This window comes from Thamnophis elegans, chromosome 12, assembly GCF_009769535.1.
Source record: "Thamnophis elegans isolate rThaEle1 chromosome 12, rThaEle1.pri, whole genome shotgun sequence".
NCBI classification, from domain to species: Eukaryota; Metazoa; Chordata; class Lepidosauria; order Squamata; family Colubridae; genus Thamnophis; species Thamnophis elegans.
In genome coordinates, this window is record NC_045552.1 from 2,292,210 (window position 1) to 2,317,554 (window position 25,345).

The 25,345-nt window shown below is 43.3% G+C and overlaps 1 protein-coding gene across 1 annotated transcript; it reads left to right on the plus strand.

Moving 5' to 3' along the window:
• The first annotated feature begins 361 nt into the window (after positions 1-361).
• On the plus strand, positions 362-12,975 carry LOC116515257 (galectin-4-like). The gene is made up of 9 exons (XM_032227184.1): positions 362-655; positions 4,133-4,221; positions 5,376-5,577; positions 6,689-6,823; positions 7,834-7,878; positions 8,001-8,030; positions 9,641-9,729; positions 10,958-11,117; positions 12,705-12,975. The coding sequence occupies exons 1-9, from the start codon at positions 611-613 to the stop codon at positions 12,849-12,851; spliced, it is 942 nt and encodes a 313-aa protein (XP_032083075.1). The 5' UTR covers positions 362-610; the 3' UTR covers positions 12,852-12,975.
• Positions 12,976-25,345: the final 12,370 nt, after the last annotated feature.

The following is a 25,345-nucleotide window of genomic DNA, read 5'->3' on the forward strand; positions in this document are numbered from 1 at the left end:
AGGTTTTCGCGTTAATTTTAACTTTACCGCTCACAGCGTGATGTTTTCGTCGCGCTGTGATGACGTCAGGTACGCGCTTTCGTCGAGTGTGCTTTAGTCTACCGCGGTTTTGTGGTGGAACCCTCTATTGTTGACACTGCATTCTCTAGGCACGTCTGTGAAAACCCGAAGCTGAAAGCTTCCCGGTTTTGCCCCACCCAGTTGAAACTTCAAGATCTTGTCCCCACACCCACAAGTCCATCACAGGTTCCAATCTCCCACTGCCATGCTGGCAGCTTCCATCCATCCAGTTCTGGTCTGGTGCAGAGGTGCAGAGACAAAGGATGACCTTGACTTTGTAGAAAGAATGTTGTTATGGCTACATAGCATCTAACTCCATACAGTCCTTTCTCCCTCCCATTGCGGGAAAGGTCCATGAGATTTTTCCTGCCTCGCCCTGGATACGCAGAGCTACCAAAGCAGTGGCCTCTTATTTGTTGGGAGAGGTGGACTGGGTGCCACCTCCCTTGTGCTCCACCCATTCTTCCTTCTTTTATAAAAGCAATAGATTCGGTTGCTTCGCTTCTTATTTGGGCATTGATCTGGACCAGCGCCTTCAAACAGGATCAGCATGACTTACTTCCCAGCACCCGGATACATGCCTACTTATAACCCGGTAAGTATCTCGCCCACCTGGTCTTACTCTCACTATACACCTTCGCAACGAAAGCCATTATACACCCCCCCGGATGGAGAAATGCTGAAAATTGGAGCAATGGATAATAGAGGCTCAATTCAAAGACGTTATTAATTTTCTACTTTTTCTTTAAGTATATTTTGAACTGTTTTTGTTAAAGATTTACACCTTGTATTGGTTCTGGGAAGTCGGGGTGGGGGAAGGTTGGGGGGGTTGGGGGGGAGGGAGCAGAGTTTACTAAGTTGGAGGACGGGTGTTGGATTTTAAGGTGGTATGATTGTACATGTATACTGCTATTTTTTTTCTTTTTTATGTATATTGAAATGGAATTATAAATACCATCAACACGAAAGGGAGTTTGCTCAGAAGCTGAAATACACCAAGTGAATTAGAGGAAGAGTGGGAAGCAGAGGAGAGAAGAAAGATAGGAAGAGAGGGACAGGAGTGAGGGTGAGGGGGGAAGATGAGGTGTATAAGGAGGAGTGGTAAGGGGAGAGAGGATAAGGAGAAAGGAAGGGGAAGTAGAGTAGAAAATGATGGAGGGAAGAAAGGAGGTAGAAGAGTGGGAAGCAGAGGAGAGAAGAAAGATAGGAAGAGAGGGACAGAAGAGAGGGTGAAGGGGGAAAATGAGGTCTATAAGGAGGAGTGGTAAGGGGAGAGAGGAGAAGGAGAAAGGAAGGGGAAGTAGAGTAGAAAATGATGGAGGGAAGACAGGATGTAGAAGAGTGGGAAGCAGAGGAGAGAAGAAAGATAGGAAGAGAGGGACAGGAGAGAGGGGGAAGGGGGAAGATGAGTATAAGGAGGAGTGGTAAGGGGAGAGAGGAGAAGGAGAAAGGAAGGGGAAGTAGAGTAGAAAATGATGGAAGGAAGAAAGGATGTAGAAGAGTGGGAAGCAGAGGAGAGAAGAAAGATAGGAAGAGAGGGATAGGAGAGAGGGTGAAGGGGGAAGATGAGGTGTATAAGGAGGAGTGGTAAGGGGAGAGAGGAGAGGAAGAAAGGAAGGGGAAGTAGAGTAGAAAATGATGGAGGGAAGAAAGGATGTAGAAGAGTTGGAAGCAGAGGAGAGAAGAAAGATAGGAAGAGAGGGATAGGAGAGAGGGTGAAGGGGGAAGATGAGGTCTATAAGGAGGAGTGGTAAGGGGAGAGAGGAGAGGAAGAAAGGAAGGGGAAGTAGAGTAGAAAATGATGGAGGGAAGAAAGGATGTAGAAAGGGGGAGGAGAGAGGGGGAAGAAAGTGTCGGATAAGGTATAAATACGGTGTATGGAGAGCAGAAGAGCCAATAACTGTTTTTTTCCCCCCTTTGGTGGTTGATGGTAAGATGAATTGATGTAATTACTTAATAATACAACATGATATTGACTATGTAATAGTATACATGTGATTATATGCTATGAAAATGGAAAATAAAAATAAAAAATTTCTATGGAGATAATAGAGGTGGAGGAACTGACCTGTCTGAATCAGGGATATAAAACGGTAAGTTCTACTTTTTGTAAAAGACTGGACGTGTGTTACGTGGACTTTTTGCTAAAAACGGACGAGAGGAAAGGACATCTGGATTTGCTGATTGAAAAATGGCTCGAATGTGGGATATTGTCACATAATATTAAAGGAGGAGGAGGAGGAGAGAGAATCAATTGGCGGAGTTTGGGGTGGTTTCTGAACTTGGTGGTTTCCTTCCACCAAGAGTTGAGTTGAACCCTGAGCTACATATATTTTCTTCTCGTGGGATAATAGGTTGGTTTGAAACTCCTATAGAAGGTGGGAAAATCCCTTATTTAACCACCTTTTTTCCTTTCCCCCCCCCCTGCTCATTTTTCCTTTTCCTTTTTGTCTTTTCCCTCACTTTTCTGTGTTTTTTTTTCCAGTTTTGTCTTGAAAAATAAGGGGATAAAATAAATGTGAGTTTGCGGTAGAAATTTAATGTGAGAAACCGGCTGAGCCAAGCTGCTTCCTCCTCCTCTAGTAGAAAAAAAGGAAGGGAGGGGGAAACGCATTCAGACTGGGAAGACGGAGGTCAGCCCTTCGAAGTAGACCAGACTAGGAAACTGAAGAAATACTGTTTCTTATAGCAGAGGTCCTCAAACGTGGTCACTTTAAGACTTGTGGACTTCAACTCCCGGAATTCTCCAGCCAGCTATGGGAGTTGAAGTCCACAAGTCTTAAAGTGGCCACGTTTGAAGACCTCTTTCTTATAATGAGACAATCTTGCGGATATCACCAAGCAAACTCCAAAGGTTCAGACACTACCCAGAACTCCACAGTTGAAATCCTGAGCTTCAGATCTTCTCTTCTATTGCAGTGGTTCCCAAACATGGCAACTTTAAGACTGGTGGACTTCAACTCTCGGAATTCTCCAGCCAGCTCTGGGAGTTGAAGTCCACCAGTCTTAAAGTGGCCAAGTTTGGGAACCACTGTTCTATTGGAAGAAATGAAAACATTTGTCTGTTATTTCTCAAAATACATTGGCCGAACATCCTAAAACTCAAATGTTCCTCTTTTCAATACAATTCCTCCCACCAACGCAGTAGCCTCTCACCCATCTGCAGTTGAAACACAGTTCTGCTATAAAAAGGCTCCAGAAACGCAGAGGGAAAGGCAGTGTCTCTCTTGGCCTCGCCAGCCTGACCCAGTTGGCACTTGGCAATGTTACTCTTTGCCTTCGGGGTTCTTCCGGTGCATGGAGAGATCTGATAAAGAGGCTGGATTGAGCCAGTCTTGTTCAATCCACTGAGCACCCATAGAGTTAACAGAGCACCGGTCCATGGTGCTTCCTCCACGCCTTCTTTCCCCTGCCACGTTGGGGAGGATTAATCCTTAGCAGAGGCCCTCCCAGGAGGTCTTTATTTGACTCAGAACCTCATGGAGAAGCTGATACAACACACAAGTTGTGGTTGCTTGATCCAAAAGTCACAGTTGTGCCGAGGTGGCGCAGTGGGTAGGGTGCAGTACTGCAGGCCACTTCAGCTGACTCTTATCTGCAGTTCACCGGTTCTAATCTCACCGGCTCAAGGTTGACTCCGCCTTCCATCCTTCCGAGGTGGGTGAAATGAGGACCCGGATTGTTGGGGACGATATGCTGACTCTGTAAACCGCTTAGAGAGGGCTGAAAGCCCTATGAAGCGGTATATAAGTGTAACTGCTATTGCTATTGCTAACTAAAGAGCCGAGGTGGCGCAGTGGTTAAATGCAGCACTGCAGGCTACTTCAGCTGACTGCAGTTCGGCAGTTCGGCTGTTCAAATCTCACTGGCTCAGGGTTGACTCAGCCTTCCATCCTTCCGAGGTGGGTAAAATGAGGACCCGGATTGTTGTTGGGGGCAATATGCTGACTCTGTAAACCGCTTAGAGAGGGCTGAAAGCCCTATGAAGCGGTATATAAGTCTAACTGCTATTGCTAACTGCTATTTGCAATAAAGTTTACCCTGGTTTGGCTCATCCTTTTCTGTCTTCCAGAAACTCCCTTACCATCAACCTGTCCCTGGTGGACTCCGTCCAGGGATGTCCGTATATGTGCAAGGCACGGTGCCGAAACATACCAACAGGTAATGTGTTTTGGAGTCTCGCGGGAAGGGCAAGAAGTTACTCAAAATATGATTTTGCATTTAATAACCGCAGCAAGACTGCTGGTGGCGCAATACCGGAAGAAGGAAGATTTGCCTACTATTCAAGAATGGACATTGAAAGTAACAAGCCTAGCAGAGATGGCTAAAATATCAGCATATCTCAAGGACCATTCAGACGAGAAATATAAACTGGAGTGGAGAAGATGGATTGACTATACTCAAAATAAATATCGGACTAAGAAATTCCAGATAGTTTATGACTGAAGAAACAAGGAATGATACAATCTGTTTAGAGCTAGCCTAGCAAAGAGGAGTTAAAGCTCAAATGAAAGATGATATTAACTTTTTTTTAAGTTTATTTTAGAATGTTTTTGTTAAAGATTTATATCCTGTATTGGTTCTGGAAGTCGGACGGGGGGAAGGTTGGGGGGGAGTTGGGAGAGGGAGGGAAGTAAATATTTGTAAAAGTTTTTTTTTTTTTCAAAATTCTCAACTAAAAAAAAATATTTGTTAAAAGTATACAATATATATAAGAGCAGAGGTGGCGCAGTGGTTAGGGTGCAGTATTGCAGGCCACTTCAGCTGACTGTTATCTGCAGTTCGGTGGTTCTAATCTCACCGGCTCAGGGTTGACTCAGCCTTCCATCCTTCCGAGGTGGGTGAAATGAGGACCCGGATTGTTGTTGGGGGCGATATGCTGACTCTCTAAACCGCTTAGAGAGGGCTGAAAGCCCTATGAAGCGGTATATAAGTCTAACTGCTATTGCTATTGCTATAACAAAATATCATTTTGTGATGGGGAGTTTTTATAATCCAAATTCGATACCAAGATTGTCCCAAAACTATGGCACGGATGCATTTGCAGACAAAGAAATGGGACATTTTTCTGCTCATGTGACCCAAGGGTCTTGGGTAAAGTTTTCATTCTGACCTTTCTTAATTCTGCAGATTCTTCCAACTCCTCGGGGAGTTCCTAAGCCCTGAGGACTAGAAACTTGATTCTTCTCTTCAGGCAAAAAAAACCTGGCTTTATGTGGATTCTAGCTTCATGGGAAAGAAGGGCAAAACTCTGCTCTTGAGGTTCCTTGATTTTCTCTTAATTCTCCTTTTTTCCCCCCTTCGTTCTGTACCAGATTCCGGCTGAACCTTGCCTGCAGCCAGCATGAGGGGACTGACATTCCCTTCCACTTCAACCCTCGCTTTGATGGGAAGGACAAAATTGTGCTCAACACCCGTCAGGGCGGCAAGTGGGGACACGAAGAGATTCACAAGATGCCCTTCCGGAAGGGCGAGCATTTCGAAGTCATCTTCGTTGTCAATGATGCCGGATACCAGGTTGGTATACCTGGCCGAGGCTCCATTGGAGCCCACGGGGGCCTCTTCCTTCCCTGCCCCCCCCCCCAGAATTCACCCTTTGCCTGGAATGACCTAAGTGTAGTACACAAAATTGTCTGCTACAATGTCCTAACTGTCAGCGACTCCTTCAGCTTCAACCACAAATAACACAGGGGCAAACAATCGATACAAACTCAAGGTAAACCCCTCTAAATTCGATGGCAGAAAATACGACTTCAGAAACGGAGTGGTTAACGCCTGGAATGCTCTACTCGACTCTGTGGTTTCATCCTCAAACCAAGGGTGAAATTCAGCAGGTTCTAGAGAACCGGTAGCAGAAATTTTGAGTAACTGGCAAATACCACTTTTGGCTGGCCACAGAGTGGGGAGGGAATGAGGATTTTGCAGTATCCTTCCCCTGGAGTACAGAGGGAATGGGGATTTTGCAGTATCCTTCCCCTGGAGCGCAGAGGGAATGGGGATTTTGCAGTATCCTTCCCCTGGAGTGGGGAGGGAATGGGGATTTTGCAGTATCCTTCCCCTGGAGTGCAGAGGGAATGGGGATTTTGCAGTATCCTTCCCCTGGAGCGCAGAGGGAATGGGGATTTTGCAGTATCCTTCCCCTGGAGTGGGGAGGGAATGGGGATTTTGCAGTATCCTTCCCCCAGGAGTGGAGAGGGAATGGGGATTTTGCAGAAGGGCGGGTCAGAACAGGTCGCTAAGTGAAAATATGACTGTTTGTGATCAGACAGACCCTAGCTTTTCTTACGCTTTACAGACCTGTGAAGGTTCTTAACCACAGGATTGATGGCGGAGCTACTATTTCATCAGTGTCCTACCTGCAAATAGTTACTAAATGGAGACAACCTGAAGCTGAAGGAAAACATTTTGGTCTAGGGGAAGAAAAGGTTGTCGGCGAAATAAAGAGCTGCCCCCTTTTTTATCAAACGTCCACATGTTGATCTTTTTAATCCCCTTTGGGCCACTTTGCTCAGCTTTGGGGTGGGGGTGGGGTGTTCCTGGCAAGAACAAACAAGTTTTTTTTCCTGCAAAGAAAATGGATGATCCCAATTGAGCATTGATCCCTTTGGCTTTGCCCTCTGATTGACAGATCGTGGTGAACGGGAACCCGTTCTGCAGCTACGGGCACAGAATGCCCCCGCAAAGCGTGCAGGTCGTGAGCGCTGAGGGAGACCTGGAGCTGCAGTCTCTCACCGTGTTAGGAGGACCGATGATGGGGAACATGGTAAGGGTTTGGTATGGTCGAGTCGTCAACTTCGGATCCTTGATCTCGTTTCGGGAATTGATTCTGGGTTGGTTCGAGCCCAGATTCTCTCTCCCCCCACCAGTCACTCTCCCCCCCCCCCTAGGAATGGCTGCCTCTCTGGGTCCTGGAGTGGCTTACATCTCTACATGCTAGCAGAGATAACCATGCAAGGCGGGGGTCTCTAACCTTGGCAACTTTAAGCCTGGCAGACTTCAACTCCCAGAATTCCCCAGGCTGGGGAATTCTGGGAGTTGAAGTCCGCCAGGCTTAAAGTTGCCACGGTTGGAGACCCCTGATCCACAAATAGCAATAGCAATAGCAGTTAGCAATAGCAATAGCAATAGCAGTTAGACTTATATACCGCTTCATAGGACTTTCAGCCCTCTCTAAGCGGTTTACAGAGTCAGCATATCGCCCCCAACAATCCGGGTCCTCATTTTACCCACCTCGGAAGGATGGAAGGCTGAGTCAACCTTGAGGCGGTGAGATTTGAACCGCCGAGCTGCAGATAGCAGTCAGCTGAAGTGGCCTGCAGTGCTGCACCCTAACCACTGCACCACCTCGGCTCTTGTTAGACTTATATAACGCTTCATAGGGCTTTCAGCCCTCTCTAAGCGGTTTACAGAGTCAGCACATTGCCCCCACAATCTGGGTCCTCATTTTACCCACCTCGGAAAGATGGAAGGCTGAGTCAACCTTGAGGCGGTGAGATTTGAACCGCCGAGCTGCAGATAGCAGTCAGCTGAAGTGGCCTGCAGTGCTGCACCCTAACCACTGTGCCACCTCGGCTCTGGGGCCAGCAACTGCACACGGAGAGAATTTCTCCAAGGTCCTGCGCTTCCCCCCTTTGCAGAGGTCCATAAAACGAGAATTTCTCAAAACGTGGCTATTTCGCGTTGCGTGGCCTCAACTCCCAAGAAGGGCTTAGAAGATGCATCTCTCCAGAACCCACCCAAGTCTGACACCCTTGTTGTCTTCCTATCCACTAGGGCACGATGCCAAATCCTGGATGTGGGGCACCGCAAAATCTTCCCGTAAGTACTCAGAAGGTGGGGGGTGGGGGGTGGAAGGGGAGCAGCAAGGAAATTCAAGGCTGGGGATTTTAGGAGAAAAACACGGAGTTAACAAAAACCTCTTTGGATTTCTCTCCCTCCAGATGATGCAATCCCCTGCCCTCTATCACCCTGTAAGTACCAGGAGACTTTCTAACCCAGCCTATTTCTCCTTATCTTAGCCTGAATTTGCAGGATGGGGCAGAAACCAGGAGATGGAGAGTTAGTTGGTGTGTGTGTGTGTCTGTCTGTCTGTGTCTTGTGTACAGGCAGTTCTTGACTTACAACAGTTCGCTTACCATTCAAAGTTCGGTGGCACTGAAAAAGGAGACCCGTGTCCCGGGGTCATGTGATAAGACTTTCTCGACAAGCAAAATTAATGGGGAAGCCAGATTCACTTATAACCATTGTGCTATATGCTAACTTCACAGCTGCAGGGATTCCCTTAACACAGTGTTTCTCAACCTTGGTGACTTTAAGTCCTGTGGACTTCAACTCCCAGAATCCCCCAGCCAGCATAGCTGGCTGGGGGATTCTGGGAGTTGAAGTCCACAGGACTTAAAAGTCGCCAAAGTTGAGAAACACTGCCTTAACAACTGTGGCGAGGAAGGTGAAAGGGGCAAAACTCACTTGACAGATGTCTCGCTTGGCAACCTAAACTTGTGGTCGTAAGTTGAGGGCTGCCTGTGTTGAGGTGGAGTTGAAGGAGGCTCGTATTGCCTGCTGTTTAGCTTGGAGCGCTGGCATAAAATTGGGTTCAAGCCACTCAAAATGCGAGTTTCCCCAGCGCTTTTGTGTTATTTGGACAAAAAGCAAGGCAGGTGTGCAGCTAAGCTTAATTAGTTCCTTTATATTTATATACATACTTGTCCAATTTCAAAGTTATCGTACTACACTAGTACGTGCCCAACGAGGCAGTTCAAATGACTGCCCAACTGTTTACTCTGCTGTGCCCAACAAAGGTAGTTAAATTATTTTGCCCAACTGTTTACTTTGCTGTGCCCAACAAAGGTAGTTAAATTATTTTGCCCAACTGTTTACTCTGCTATGCCCAACAAAGGTAGTTAAATTATTTTGCCCAACTGTTTATTCTGCTATGCCCAACAAAGGTAGTTAAATTATTTTGCCCAACTGTTTACTCTTCTATGCGCCAACAAAGGTAGTTAAATTATTTTGCCCAAGTGTATACTTGGCTATGCCCAACAAAGGTAGTTAAATTATTTTGCCCAACTGTTTACTCTGCTATGCCCAACAAAGGTAGTTAAATTATTTTGCCCTACTGTTTACTCTGCTATGCCCAACAAAGGTAGTTAAATTATTTTGCCCTACTGTTGACTCTGCTATGCCCAACAAAGGTAGTTAAATTATTTTGCCCCACTGTTTACTCTGCTGTGCCCAACAAAGGTAGTTAAATAACTCTGCCCAACAACGGGTATTCCGGTTGCTATAAGTATTGTTGCCCAATAGGTTGGGCTTTGATGGCTGCCATCTTGGTTTATATTGACCTCACCATGGTGAGCAAACAAACCATTTGAACATGCCTTACCTCTGAGGCCAAAAATTACTGGTCTGGTTTGAAGGAAGAGATGCAAGGAATAATCCCATCCATGACAAGATTCTGCAAGCTGCCTCCTGCACCACATGAAGGATTGCAGCTACCTTGATCCCCTGCTAGCAGGGGCCAAGAGCCAGTCGGTCGGTTGTGTGGGGCATTGAGTGTAACCTGGATTTGTGTCTATTTCAGACGGTGCCCTACACAGGCAACATCTCTGGGGGTCTGGGAGCCAAGAGGACCATTGTCGTACGAGGCTCTGTTCCGATGAACTTCAACAGGTCTCTGCTCTCTTTTTGGGCGTGCAGTTGGGGATTCGGGCAGTGGAATGGAACTGTTCTCACAATTGGGCATCACTGCCTTTCTGCAATCAGGGCCACCGGCCTCACTCTGTCAGTGCGTCCCTGGCATCAACTTGCCCCCGGCCTGCAAATAAGACACCAGGATTCTGCTTTGGCACAACAAAACACCAATGTTAGTGCCCCTCGTAGACTTTTCCCAGTTCATCTCCTGTCATCCAAAATTAAATCAGAGTCCAAGGCAATGTATTGCTCAAAGTTCCAACTTATTAAGAGAGTCATTTTGGCACATCTGGGAATACCCGAATCGGAAGGCTTCACGGTTTTCTCCACCCAGTTGAAAGTTCAAGATCCTGCCCCCCACAACACCCACAAGTCCATCCCCATGGTCCAATCTCCCGTTGTCATACTGGCAGCTTCCACCCATCCAGTTCCGGTCAGGTGCAGAGACAAAGGATGACCTTGGCTTTCTAGAAAGAATGTTGTTATGGCTACACATCATCTAACTCCGTACAATCCCCAACTCCCATTTCCCCACCATAGAAAATGCAGAGTAAATTGTGGCAGGCCAAAGATCAAACAGAAAAGATGGCTGCAGGCCCAACGGCTCCTTTCTCTGGTTTTCCCATCTCCCCACCCCTGCAGGGACAGCCCAGAGGAGAAGGAGACTAAGGGTAATAAAAGCACAATTTCACACATACGTCTGTGGAATTCATTGCCACAAGGAGAAGCAAGGGCTGCTAACTTTATGGCAGGGCTCCCTACGTGGAGAACCTCAAACTTCACGAAGAGATAGACAAGCTGGAGATAGATAAAGCTGAAGAATTTGCAGGCCCCATTAAAGAATGATTAGGTCTTGAATTGTCATTAAGCAGAAATCGGCTGTTGTTTATCAGAAGAATGCTGTTCACTGCAAGATTCTCCCCCACCCCTATATTTGCGTGCTTTGTTTATAGCCCAACGAGAGTTGATTTGGGTGAGGCAGGAGCTAAATACAATGAATAAATACCAAAAAATGCTAAATGAACTTACACATAAAGCAGCAGTCTAAAAATAAATAATATTTGCAAAGGAGAACAAGAGCTGTTTTCCCCCCCTCTTACCCATGGAAGCATCTTACTGGATAAGGGGGAGGGGGGAATAATCAGATTTCCCTTAATTTCATTCAATAGTCTTTATGCTCGCTTTTTCCCCCCTCTCTCTTTCCAAGGTTCTGCATCAATCTTAAGGCTGGCCAGGATATCGCTCTGCACATCAATCCACGCATGCAAGAGCAAACTGTCGTGCGCAACAGTTTTCTGAATGGCAGCTGGGGTCCTGAGGAAAGGGATGTGCCCTTTAACCCTTTCCAACCTGGACAGTACTTTGAGGTGAGTTGGCTTTGATTCCAGGGGTCTTCATCAAGCAGAGAGGTCAAAAAAGTCAACATGGCGGCCACAGCTAGGCAAATGATGCCTGGTTCCTATTTTATCTGGCTCATGGAGATATCTCTGGATTTTGGAAAAGAGCCAGACAAGCGAGAAGGCAGGCAGGCAATGGGGAGTGTAGAGAAGATCCAGTGGGATGCCATCTCCCATAATTCCCAGCAAACAACAGCTGTGAAGAATTGAAATCTGAACCTCTGGAAGGATGTTGGAATGAATCACCCAATATAGGGTGGTTTTGCTCACCACACTATCAAAAAAGATGTTGAGACTCTAGAAAGAATGCAGAGAAGAGCAACTAGGATGATGAAGGGACCGGAGGCTAAAACATACGACGAAGGAATTGGGGATGGCTGGTTTAGTGAAGAGAAGGACCAGGGGAGGCAGGATAGCAGCCTTCCAATATTTGAGGGCTTGCCCCAGAGAGGAATGGGGTCAAGCTATTCTCCAAAGCACCTGAATGCCGGACAAGGAATAATGGATGGAAACTGGCCAAGGAGAGATTCAACCTAGAAAGGAGGAGGAATTTCCTGACGGTGAGAACAATCAACCCATGGAAGAGAAGTTGCTTCCGGAAGTTGTGGGAGCTTCATCCCTGGAAGCTTTCAAGAAGAGACTGGATGCCATCTGTTAGAAATGGCGTAGGGTCTCTTCTTTGGCCAGGGGGTTTGACTAGATGACCTACAAGGTCCCTTCCAACTCTGTTAATCTGTAATTGTGGATAAGAGTGGAACTGCCTCTCCAAAAAGCCATTCAGAATCCCGTTTTTATTTATCTCCTGGAAAATTGTCCTTGTGATTGCTCTTTTTTTTTTTTTAGCAAATTATTTTTTCCCTTCTACAACACCTTACAGTCATTACATCAACATTGTTGTGTCATCATACCTGTAGATGTATATAATATTTCGCTTCTATATTTATACACCTTTATACACAGTTCGATATATATTTATATATAGTTTTTTTGGCTTAATTAATTTTATTCTTGTTTTGCAGCCATTTGCACCAATTGTTTCAAATTTCATAATATTCCGACTCCTCTTTATCTTTTAATTTGAGTGTTAATTTGTCCATCTCTGCACAATCCAAAGTTTTTTTTATCACTAATTCATCCGAGGGGGTATTATTTTATTTCCAGCATTGGGCAAATGCTATTCTAGCTGTAGTTAGCAGATGCGTTAATATGTACTTAATTTTCTTTGTATATTTCCCTTTGATTATTCCCAGTAGAAAGATTTCGGGTTTGTATTTTATCTGTTCTCCTGTAATTTCTTGCACCCATTTCCAAATTTCTGTCCAATATTTTTGTGTTTCCGGGCAGGTCCATCATATGTGATAATAAGTCCCTTGTACTTTTTTACACTTCTTTGCGGTTGCTCTTGGTGCATTAGGGAGAGAGGAGAAAATCCCCCCCCCATATTAATAAAGTTCCTTATGTGTTGGGGGTCTCTTCTGATTTTGATGCAGGCTCCAGGACCGATGTTGACCCAGATGTGCCGCTTCAACCGCACTAACATCTTCCTTCTCTTTCCAGCTCTCTATCCGTTGCGGCAACCACCGATTCAAGGTTTATGTCAACGGCCAGCCTTTCTTCAACTATGCCCATCGTTACCACAATTTCCCACAGATCAACACCCTGCATATCGATGGAGACGTGGTCCTTTCTTATATCCAATGTTAAGCATGGGGAGGGGGTGGAGAGGGCAGCGCTGGCAGAGACCCTCCATTTCTCTCTCTCTCTTGAGGTCTGCCAGGCGATTCCCGAGTCCTGCTGGATTGATATATTCCACATAAAGATTTTAATAAAGATTTCAATGCTTAAATTAACTTGGCTTTTTTTGGATCAGCAGTTAACATATAAGTGACAAAATAAAGAGCCATGTTTCCCTGGCTGCCTAAACCACAATGGGCTGTTTTATTTCATTGTTTTTTTTTCTATTGAAAAGTTTTAATAAGTTTTACAAATGTTTCCCCTTCCCCCCCTCCAGCCCTCCCTCCCCCAACCTCCCAGAGCAAAATACAGGGTATAAACATTTAACAATCATACACTAACATAAACTAACTTAACTATAACATCCTGCCTCCCTCTTGTGCTTTAACTCCCCTTTTATTAAGCTAAATTTAGGTAAATTATAACATTCCTTGTTCGTTCGTAAGCTAATTGAAATTTCTCAGTCCAATATTTATTTTGAATGTAGTCCATCCATCCTCTCCATTCCAACTCGTGTTTCTCATCTGAATAATCTTTCAAATATGCTGAGAAATTCCATTGTTTAAATGCGTTCTTTAAACTCAGTGTTTCTCAACCTTGGCGACTTTCAAGTCCCGTGGACTTCAACTCCCAGAATCCCCCAGCCTGTAAACCCAAGGATGTGAAAAGGACGGAGAATTCTTCAGGGGTTTTTAGGAGCAACGATCCAAGTGGATCGATAAGGCCTCCGATTCCCTTTAGGATCTCAGATGCTGCTCAGCAAACAGTCCTTGAAAGTCTTGCAATTTGAAAATAGAGGAACTAAGAGTAGGAGGGAGGGTAAGAAAGAGAAGGGAAGAGGAGAGGGGGGAAAAGGGAGGGGAAAAGAAAGGAGGAAAGGGAGGAGAAAAGAAAGGAGGAAGGAGAGGAGGAAAGAAGAAGGCAGAGAAGGGAGGTTGAGAAGATAGAAGGAGTAAGGTTGTTGCAAAATAAGATGGAGGAAGAGCGTAGGAAGAAAATAACCCAAATTGAATTGTGTATGTGTGTGTACAAATGTGTATACAATACAATATCAGAGTTGGAAGGGACCTTGGAGGTCTTCTAGTCCAACCCCCTGCCTAGGCAGGAAACCCTATACCGTTTCAGACAAATGGCTATCCAACATCTTCTTAAAGACTTCCAGTGTTTACAACTTCTGGAGGCAACTTCTGTTCCACTGATTAATTGTTCTCACTGTCAGGAAATTCCTCCTCACTTCTAAGTTGCTTCTCGCCTTGATTAGTTTCCACCCATTGCTTCTTGTTCTGCCCTCAGGTGCCTTGGAGAATAGCTTGACTCCCTCTTCTTTGTGGCAACCCCTGAGATATTGGAACACTGCTATCATGTATAGAGATTAATGATGAATACATAAATGTTAAATAGCAATTATAAGATTGTATATCTATGACTGAATTTGAAAGGGAAAAAAATTTAAAAAAAAAATGCTTGGAAATAGAGGAACCAGCCTTGATCTCTTTTGAATGGGCGAACTTCCTTGCTTTTCTGGCAGACATTTCATTGGCTGTTTTGGGAATGAAACCTGTGCAAGAAGAAAAGCAGGCTCAAAGGACCTAACAATTCAACAATTCAACATGTCCCCGAAGCAACCAGGAGTTCAGCTGAAGTAGCTGAAACACACCTCACTGTTTAGCAACGTTGTCTATCCCAGGGATAGCTAACCTTTTGGTCCTTGTGTGGCAAAAGTGTGTGCACACCCATAATACAGTGCGTGTGCGCCCCACCCCTCTGTGCATGTGCGTGCAAACCCCCCCCCCCCCCCCGCGGACCCTGTTTTGGATCTAGCAGGCCTCCCTGAAGCCTCCTGGGACAAAAAAAAGGGGCACTGGGGCAACCCCCCCCACTCCCCACTGCATGCCTATGCTGTTACAGATGTTATGTGGGCCTTGTATGCATCTTTATTCCTCTCTAGCATTCATCTCCATTGTTCAGTGATGCATTTCCTACCTCTCTGGGATGAACCTCTATCTGCTTCTGTGGGGCACTTTCTGTTCCTGTTGGATGTATATAATTATATTCTCCATGGCTTGTATAATGTTTTGCAGAGGCCTGAAAGCATGTGTATGCTTGGTGGAGCTTAGCTGGGCGATGGCTCAAATGATTGCAGAAAGGACTCCGGTTGCCACTTGTGGCACGCATGCCATAGGTTTCCCCATCACGGGTCTATCCCGGTCCATCTTCTCTTAAACTTTCAGGGCTGAAAAATACACATATTACATTTAGTCATGGACCCCCCCCACACTCTTCATTCTTTGAGGGAGGGGGCTTTCTCTATTTTTAGACAGACTGAATTGTTAAATCTTGGAGTAGAATCAGGCGAGAAGAGGTCATGGGGCACTTTTGGCCATGTAGTTTCCATAAGTGACTTTGGCTCAGTCGTTCTCAATCAATTTTGTATGTATGAAAAAATTTCAGGAAGGTATGATACCTGAATGGGGTTAGGTCTTCACAGAGGGTGCATTCTAGCTTCTGTTTGAGCATGGACAATAGAATAATTGTGCACGAGGCAAATGGAAGCTCAACATTTCCTTGTAAATAAAATAACAATAAAGGCATTGGGTTTGGGCAATGAAGCCTATAAGGATTAAGATATTAAAACGTGGCAGTGGAGCTGATTAAAGTCACTTAGAAGGACAGCAAGGACCAGAAGAGGTGAAAAGCAACAAAGGAGATGCATCTCCTTTTAATCTTTGCTTTGAGTTTTACTCTTTTTGCACAGCAGGTAAGGCTAAATTTTGTGGGTTGCAATGGCCTTTCAGCTGGGGTGCCTGCAGAAATGTTGAGCTCCTTCCCACGCTTTTATTTGCACATTTCTTCATCAAGGGTTTGAAAACTCAGGCAGGGGGCTTTGAGTACTCAGCCTTTTAATCACCGGGAATTCAACTGTATCAGTGTTTCTGTATTCAGGTTGGCTTCCTGTTCTCTGCATTAGATTTCTCGGGGTTCACCTTAGCATAAAAATTATTAGAGAGATAACCTCTTGTTGGACCTACTGAAATGGACCAGTAAAGAAGGCTGAACATTTCTTTGGTTGGTATGAGACGTTTGAGATAAATAGAAATAAAGGAGAGAGCAAAATTCAGAGGTTCATTGGTACTTAAGCTGCATATCATATCTTGCTATATCTCTATCTATCTCTATCTCCATCCATCCATCCATCCATCCATCCAGGTGTGTGTATGTATGTATGTCGTGTGTGTGTGTGTGTGTGTATGTGTGTGTGTGTGTGTTCCAGCATAACTCTGGAACGCCTCAAGCAATTTCAACCAAACTTGGTACATAGATGACTTACTCTCTGGAATTTCAACCAAACTTGGTACATAGATGACTTATTCTCTGGAAAAACTACTGTGGGGGTAAGATATCTCTAACACCCCTCGGGGTGTGTGTTCTGTTAGCAATAGCAATGGCAGTAGACTTATATACCGCTTCATAGGGCTTTCAGCCCTCTCTAAGCGGTTTACAGAGAGTCAGCATATTGCCCCCAACAATCTGGGTCCTCATTTTACCCACCTCGGAAGGATGGAAGGCTGAGTCAACCCTGAGCCGGTGAGATTTGAACCGCTGAACTGCTGATCTAGCAGTAGCCTGCAGTGCTGCATTTAACCACTGCGCCACCTTGGCTCTGTTAAGATGCAGCCTGTTGTGCCTTAAAATGGTTCTACTGTACTGCCATAAAATGGCTTCTACAGTACAGCGCAGTGGAGTTGCCGTGGTAACAGCTTCACAGTACTCCACAAGGGGGCTCCCTCTGGTAAGGGGGAAAATGCAATATTAGAAATTATGTTTGGTCTGGACATTTCCCCCCTATAAATAAATACCTGGACAATGCTGGGTTATCTGCTAGTTACCTATAAACATCTAAGGGGGTGAATCCTAACCGCAAAGGTTTTGTTGTTCGTTTTGTTTTCAGGATAACAAGAACGACACTGATGCAGAGTCTGCAGTAAGTAAGTTACTTAATCCTGTCTCAGAGCAAAATTAATTCAAGTTTGGGTTTTTTGGTCCTGTCACTCATACTTTTAGTAAGAAATAGCTTTCCCTATTTGGAGAATATAGCCATTCGTATGTGTGGGATGTAGTGATAAAACAACCGGAGAAGTCACATATGCTGTTAAGTGAGGATCAGGCTGATACCTTTCATTTCCCTTGTAGGAAAATGGCAGAGAAATGATGAAAAAAGTTATAGTAAGTACGAAATAACAGAATTGGGAGGGAAGTCTTCAGGTCCAATTCCTTGTTTGAGCAGATCCATTTTGGATAAATGACTGACCAATTTCTTCTTAAAAGCCTATGAAGAGGAAAGGGATCGCTTTTATCATGTAGGAAATAGCTCTGTTGGATAAGTCATATATGTTCCCGTGTAAGAAGATACCCTTTGTTTCCCCTGTAGAGTGGAATTGGTGAGGACGCTCTAACAAAATTAACAGTAAGTAGCTCTGTCATCCTCTTCTTCCCTTTCTTTGTTGTCTGTCTGTCTGTCTGTCTGTCTATATCTATCATCCATCTATCTATCTATCTATCTATCTATCTATCTATCTATCTATCTATCTATCATCTATCTATCTATATCTCTCATTAGCTCTCATCTCTCTGTCTGTTTATCTATCTATCTATCTATCTATCTATCTATCTATCATCTATCTATCTATCTATCTCTCATTAGCTCTCATCTCTCTGTCTGTTTATCTATCTATCTATCTATCTATCTATCTATCTATCTATCTATCTATCTATCTATATCTCTCATTAGCTCTCATCTCTCTGTCTGTTTATCTATCTATCTATCTATCTATCTATCTATATATCTATCTATCTATTTATCTATCTATCTATCTATCTATCTATCTATCTATCTATCTCTCATTAGCTCTCATCTCTCTGTCTGTTTATCTATCTATCTATCTATCTATCTATCTATCTATCTATCTATCTATCTATCTATCTATCTATCTATCTATCTATCTATCTATCTCTCATTACCTCTCATCTCTCTGTCTGTTTATCTATCTATCTATCTATCTATCTATCTATCTATCTATCTATCTATCTATCTATCTATCTATCTATCTATCTATCTATCTATCTATCTATCTATCTATCTCTCATTAGCTCTCATCTCTCTGTCTGTTTATCTATCTATCTATCTATCTATCTATCTATCTATCTATCTATCTATCTATCTAGCTATCTAGCTATCTAGCTATCTAGCTATCTAGCTATCTAGCTATCTAGCTATCTAGCTATCCAGCTATCTAACTATCTAACTATCTAGCTATCATCTATTGTCCCACCCCATCCTGTCCAAAGATGTCTCTGGGCGGCTTAAAAACATTAAAGCTACTACACATTAAAATCGTAAAGAAAAAAAATAACTGTAATAAATACTATTAAAAGATGGGGAAGAGGGGAACACAAGGTATCTAAGATGGTAGCGATGGCATGGCTAGAGAGATCCTGGGTATCTTCCTGTCAGAACAGAATTTGATTGCTTCGATCCTTTGTAGGACTCTTTGAATGATGACTATCTGGACAAATTAACAGTAAGTAGCTCGCTCTTCATCTTTTTTTGAGTAATGCAGTTCTTGCCTGCAATGAAGCTGCCTTGTGTTAGAACAACACTGCCCATTTTATGCAGCACTATCCGGCTTAGAGAAGTCATATTTTGATGTCATGTCAGAATAAAAGTAATACTTTTGGAGGTTTTTTTTTTGCAGGAATGTATACAGAGTGTTTGTGAAATGAATGATTTTGTGGTAAGTACTTCTTTGTTCCTTCTTTCCTTGTGAAATAGTCTCCTTCCATGTAATGAAGGAGTCCCTCTTTTGTGAGTCTGCTCCAACTCAGCGTCCATTGTTCCCAAAGCATCAAAAAAGAGAGAAAGGGCTTGGGCTAGTTTTGATGAAGGAGCTTGAGTCACCTCTTTCCTCCCTAAAATACTCCCACTGCCTGCACTGCTGTAAAGCAGGGTATCCAGAAGTGAGGAAGGATCAATGAGACCCTTTATTAGACCCATTAGACCCAATAAACCCATTATTGTTGTTATTGCTATTATTATTCATAGTACCGTCAGCAGCGAAGCAACCAAGCTCAGAGAGCACCAAGGACCCCACAGGTTGTATATTTACAACACAGAATCTTTAACCTAGCATCTATCTTGCAATCCGCCATCCAAATAACCACATCCATAAATTAAGATAGAGATCCACAGCACTGACACAACCAACAAATTCATACCAACCTCCTAGGCACTCTGGAAATCAGGCAGTGCATAAATGTAATATATTATCATACCATTATTTATATTGTACAAAACAATGTGAATCTGTTCTTTAACTGATGTTGGAAATATTATTGTTATGGTTGGTCACACAATCAACCAGATGTTTAGACTGGAATTGACACTTTTATCCACCGATAAAGTCCTTCCCAAGGACGTGGGATAAGTAGACATGAGTGTTTGACAGTGTCAAAGCTATCATCGCAGGATGTAAGCTGATTCAAGTACACCTGCCTTTTGCATGTAGCTGTCAAATTCTGGGAATTGAAGTGCACACATCTTAAAGTTGTCAAAGGTGAGAAATACGGTACTCTCTTGGTGGGCTAATAAATTATAGCTGTAATAATCATACAACTCTGATTCCTAACCTTAACTCCATTTCGTGGCATGTATGATCAAGACCTTTTGGAAACTCCCTGGAGGAATTATTTGGCATGGGAAGAGTCCTACAAATTTTCTTTTCTCTGCTTTGTGGTTTTTCTTTCTGCAAAACGCCAAATGGTTTCAACTAGGATCCAAATTGCACTCAAATAGAACACTGAGTGGTAAAAAGAGGGTTTTAATATTCAGGCTGGGATATGATTTGTAGAGAAATTCATTTCTGGCTTTAAGAAATGGGAAAGAGAAGAAAATGATTTTTTCTCCTTCCTTGCAGGACCTCATGCAGAACATGTTATCTATTCTTAAGAAAACGCTTCAGGATGATATTCTGATATATCAATGGATGGTAAGTTACAAGGTTGAGTTCTCTCATTTCTTACGTGTCTTTTATGTTATCCTTCTTAGTTATGACCTCAGCAACTCTTTTGAGCTTCACTCCCCACAAAGGATCTCCAGACTTTTCAGGAAAAATTCCAGCAGGAAGCTATAAAGTCTTGGGAACATTGAAAGGAGGGTGTTGTGTTGATTATTGTTGGAAGTTGAAAGTATCCAGCTTCACAGGTTTTCACAGGCTTAGGAGAAAGACTTAAGAGATATTCTCTCCTGTATCTTACATCATATACCCATATGCATGTATATGATATATGATTGATATATGATATATGATACATGATACATGATACATGATATATATATTAGAAATTCATAATAGATGTATAAAAAATAAAAGAAAAATGAAAAGAAATAATAGTATCGATATTATATAAATAAATGCAATAAATAAAAAAGAAGTAAAAATAAATAAAGTTTGAGAACACTGTTAATTTGGATTTGTTCTTTTGGCCCTAGCAGTCCCTCTTGTGATAAGAAATATGTATTTCCTAACTGGAGGGAAATAATAATTCGTGTATATGATACTAAGTTGACAGTGATAGTAGCATGGCTACAGTAGAGAGATCCTGGGTGTCCTGAAATCTCAGATTGATTTATGCATGTTGTGGCAGTGTGAAGAATAATTGGAAAAAGGAACGAAAGATAATCATTCATGTTTGGGGTTTTTGGTCTTATCACTCCTGCTTATAGTAAGAAATATGTGTTTCCCCTTTGGAGAAGGCAGTCATTTGTATGTCTGCTATCCAGAGATGGACAAGTTGGAGAAGTCATATATGTTAACATGTAAGGATCAGACTGATACTGATACCCTTCATTTCCCTTGTAGAAAAGCGGCAGTGGAATGATGGCAAAATTTATGGTAAGTAGTTCTTGGTTTCTCTTGTGCTTTCCACTTGGGTAATCCCAATCCAGAGGTGGCATTCAGCAGGTTCTGATCAATTTTGAGTAGTTCGGAAAACCGGTAAATACCACCTCTGAATGCCCCCCCCCCACCCTATTCTCTGCCTCCCGAATCCCAGCTGATCAGGAGGAAATGGGGATTTTGCAATAACCTTCCCCTGGAATGGAGAGGAAATGGGGATTTTACAGTATCTTTCCCCTGCCACGCCCACCAAGCCATGCCACGCCCACAGAACCGGTAGTTCTAAATCCCACCACTGTCCCAATTATTCAGGTCCTGGAGGGTGAAAAACAACTTATAATCAACCTATGGATTCTTTTTTCCACCCACATTCAATAAACAGAGCCAAGGTGGCGCAGTGGTTAAATGCAGCACTGCAGGCTACTGCTAGATCAGCAGTTCAGCGGTTCAAATCTCACCGGCTCAGGGTTGACTCAGCCTTCCATCCTTCCGAGGTGGGTAAAATGAGGACCCAGATTGTTGTTGGGGGGCAATATGCTGACTCTGTAAACCTCTTAGAGAGGGCTGAAAGCCCTATGAAGCGGTATATAAGTCTGAGGTGCTATTGCTATTGCTAAACACCAAATCAATACTCACTGAATTCAAAGTTACTCATTGTGAGAGCATCTGACCAGAAGTGTGTATCTGAGTACAAGTATAGCTACTCTTTGTTTCCCTTTTAGAATGGAATTGGTGATGAAATGTTAACAAAAGTAATGGTAAGCATTTTTTTACCATCATCTCCCCTTTCCTTGGGATTTATTTATTCATTTATTTATTCATTTAATTTCTGCGCCACCCATCTTGTCCAGACATAACTCTGGCTTAAAAACATTAAAAACTACTGCAAATTAAAATAACAAAGAGAAAAATAACGACAGTGAAAAATAACATTAAAAGATGAGAAGGGGAAAATAAAATTCCCAAAGTTTGGGGGAATGGGAGTGGTATTTTGAGTACTTAAATAAGGTTTTTTTAGACTCAGGATATACTAAATTGGAAAAGAGATTTTTAGATCTCGAAGATCTTCAAAGAGATTGAAAAGAAAAGACGCTGAACATGGTTAATTCATTTTTGTTTTTATAATCTTACGACTCCCTATTATAATAACAGATGTGTTTTTCCTAAAAGGAGGAAAGCAGCAATTCATGTATGGTAAATTATATCTAAGATTGTAGTGATGGCATGGAGAGACAGGTCCTGGGTGTCTTCTGTTGTGATCTCTAGGCTGGAATACTGCAATGTGCTCTACATGGGGCTGCCCTTGAAGAGCATCCGGCGACTTCAGCTAGTCCAGAATGTGGCCGCGCGAGTGATAGTGGGCGCACCTCGGTTCGCCCACATAACACCTATCCTCCGCGAGCTGCGCTGGCTACCTGTTGATCTCCGGGTGCGCTTCAAGGTGCTACTCACCATCCATAAAGCCCTCCATGGTAGTGGATCTGAGTACTTGAGAGACCGCCTTCTGCCGATTACCTCCTTTCGCCCCATCAGATCGCACAGAGTGGGCCTCCTCCGAGTTCCATCTGCCAGTCAGTGCCGACTGGCGACTACGCGGAGGAGAGCCTTCTCAGTAGCAGCTCCGACCCTTTGGAACGATCTCCCCGTAGAGATTCGCACCCTCACCACCGTCCAGACCTTCCGCACAGCCCTTAAGATCTGGCTATCCCGTCAGGCCTGGGGATAAGATTTTCATTCGCCCCACCCGAATGCTGAATGAATGTTGTGTTTTATTGTTTTATTTTTATTCACATATTATTTCATGTTCTGTCTTGCACTCCCTTCCCACGAATTGTAAGCCGCCCTGAGTCCCCTCAGGGAAAAGGGCAGCCTATAAATGACAATAAAATCCTAAAATCCTAAATCCTGTTAGGATAGAATTTTATGTGCTTCCTTTTTTTGTAGGAATCTTTGAACGAATCTGATCTTGACAAATTAACGGTAAGTCGCTCTTTCTTCATCTTCGCCTTTTCGTTGAGTAATACACTTCGTGCTTTCAATGAAGCATCCCGATCTTACAATAACACTGATCCCAAACCCAAATCTACTTCAATTGGTTGTATGTGTGGACAATTTTCCCAACAAACCCCAAAATATAATGCAGCCTAAATATTAGTCCACACTTTTAGTGTTGCACAAATTTCATGATACAGTCATAAATGTGGGCCAGCCAGTTCCTGGCTATTCAACAAGTGAGGAGGTGAAAGCAGGGCGGGGGTGGGGGGCAGTTGTTGGAACTGAGTTGTAAGTACACCAGGAAGGTCAGTTGCAACTTCACACAGTTGTAAAGCGATTGGTCATAAGTCAAGGACTACAAATATGAAATTTGGAGATTGAATGCCCAAACAGTTTAAACCTCTAACTGCTCTTTCTGTTAACAGAAAGCTTATCTTACCTTCTGAGAGAGAAATTCAGCACAAGGGTTATTCCAGATTTTTGGTTGTGTGAAAATGGAAGAATATTGAAAAGGGAACGAAACAAATTGTGTTTCAGAACACAATTCATCCACGTGTGCCTTTTTCACCCTATCTGTTCTGATAAGAAATTCACGTGTCTCATCTGTAGCATGGAGCGATTCTCATGTATGTTATCAAAGGCGGCATATAACTTTCTAATAATGGCATGGTTATTTCTTGGTTTCAGAGACTTTTATAGTTGTCCATGTTATGAAGGAGAATCCATTTTAGAGAAGATGTCATGTCAGAATAGAAGTAAGATATTTTCTTTTCTTTTCAGGAATGTATACATAGCAATTGTGAAGTGGATGATTTCCTGGTAAGCATCTCTTTGTTCATCCTCTGTTCTTCCCTTGTGAAATATTCTCCTTGCATGTGATCAGCTCCCCCTATGGCCATTGTCCCCCAGAGCATCAAGAAGAAGGCAAGGGTAAAATTTTGGACCAGTTTTTATAAAGCAGCTTGGCTCCCTGCTTTACCACTTTAAATACACCCATTTTGGAAACTATCCCTTGGGGAAATGTTTGGCATGGGAAGGGTCCCTACAAATTTTCTTTTCTCTGCTTTGTGATTTTTGTTTGTGCAAAATGCCAGATGCTTTTAACTCAACAATGAAGTTGATACTGGACTCAAATTGAAGACTGAGTGGCAAAAAGAGGGTTTTAATATTCAGCTTGGGTTAGGGCTTCTAGGGAAAATCAGCTCTGGCCTTGAGCCGAGGTGGCGCAGTGGTTAAATGCAGCACTGCAGGCTACTTCAGCTGACTGCAGTTCTGCAGTTCGACTGTTCAAATCTCACCGGCTCAGGGTTGACTCAGCCTTCCATCCTTCCGAGGTGGGTAAAATGAGGACCCGGATTATTGTTGGGGGCAATATGCTGACTCTGTAAAACCGCTTAGAGAGGGCTGAAAGCCCTATGAAGCAGTATATAAGTCTAACTGCTATTGCTATTGCTATTGCTATTGAGAAAGGGAAGGAGAAGAAAATGGTTGTTCAGCTCTGTGTAAGTAGAAGGGGTGAGAAAGGGAGTCAGACTAGCCCCATCTTAACTTTCTTGTCCTTAAAAAGGGAATAATGAAGGCTTTGGATGGACTTTGAAGATTCTGCTACTAAATCCGACAACAACATAGTGGCATTCCTGGAATCCCTGCCATGGCTTTTCTTGCCCTTGCCTACCTCAAAGGGGCTGATGTGGCTTTTTGTAACTTCCTTAATGTTGTAAGGCCATTCACATCAATAACTTCTATGGTCCCCAACCAGTTCATTTTAATGGATTGCAGTGGCCCAGGCAAGTCGTATCCCGATGCTCATATCATTCACTGGAACAACATATAAGCTATGAAGGAATCCATAAAAGAGGATAATGTTTTTTCTCCTTCCTTGTAGGATCTCATGCAGAAGATGTTAAATGTCCTTAAGGGACTATCACATGGTGATAAACTGATATCTCAATTGATGGTAAGTAGACACACACTTACCTTCTCTCATTACTTCGAGAGCAGCATACTTGAGCCTTACTCTCCCCAAAGGATCTCCAGACAATTCGGAATAATTCCAGCAGGAAGCTATTAGCTCTTGGGAATATTTAAAGGAGAGCATATTTTGACTATTATCGGAAGTTGAAAGTCTCCGGCTTCATAGGTCTTCCCTCTGGCTTAGGAGAAAAGCTTAAAACAGGATATCAAGAAACCTTTAGAACTGCTGCACAATCATGTGCCTTTTATGAAAAAAAAAATCACCAAAAACTCTTCGTTTATAATAGCAAGCCTCATAATGTTATTAATTAATTAATAATTAATTAATGCTATTAATAATGTTATTAATAGAGCCGAGGTGGCGCAGTGGTTAAATGCAGCACTGCAGGCCACTTCAGCTGACTGCAGTTCTGCAGTTCGGCTGTTCAAATCTCACCGGCTCAGGGTTGACTCAGCCTTCCATCCTTCCGAGGTGGGTAAAATGAGGACCCGGATTGTTGTTGGGGGCAATATGCTGACTCTGTAAACCGCTTAGAGAGGGCT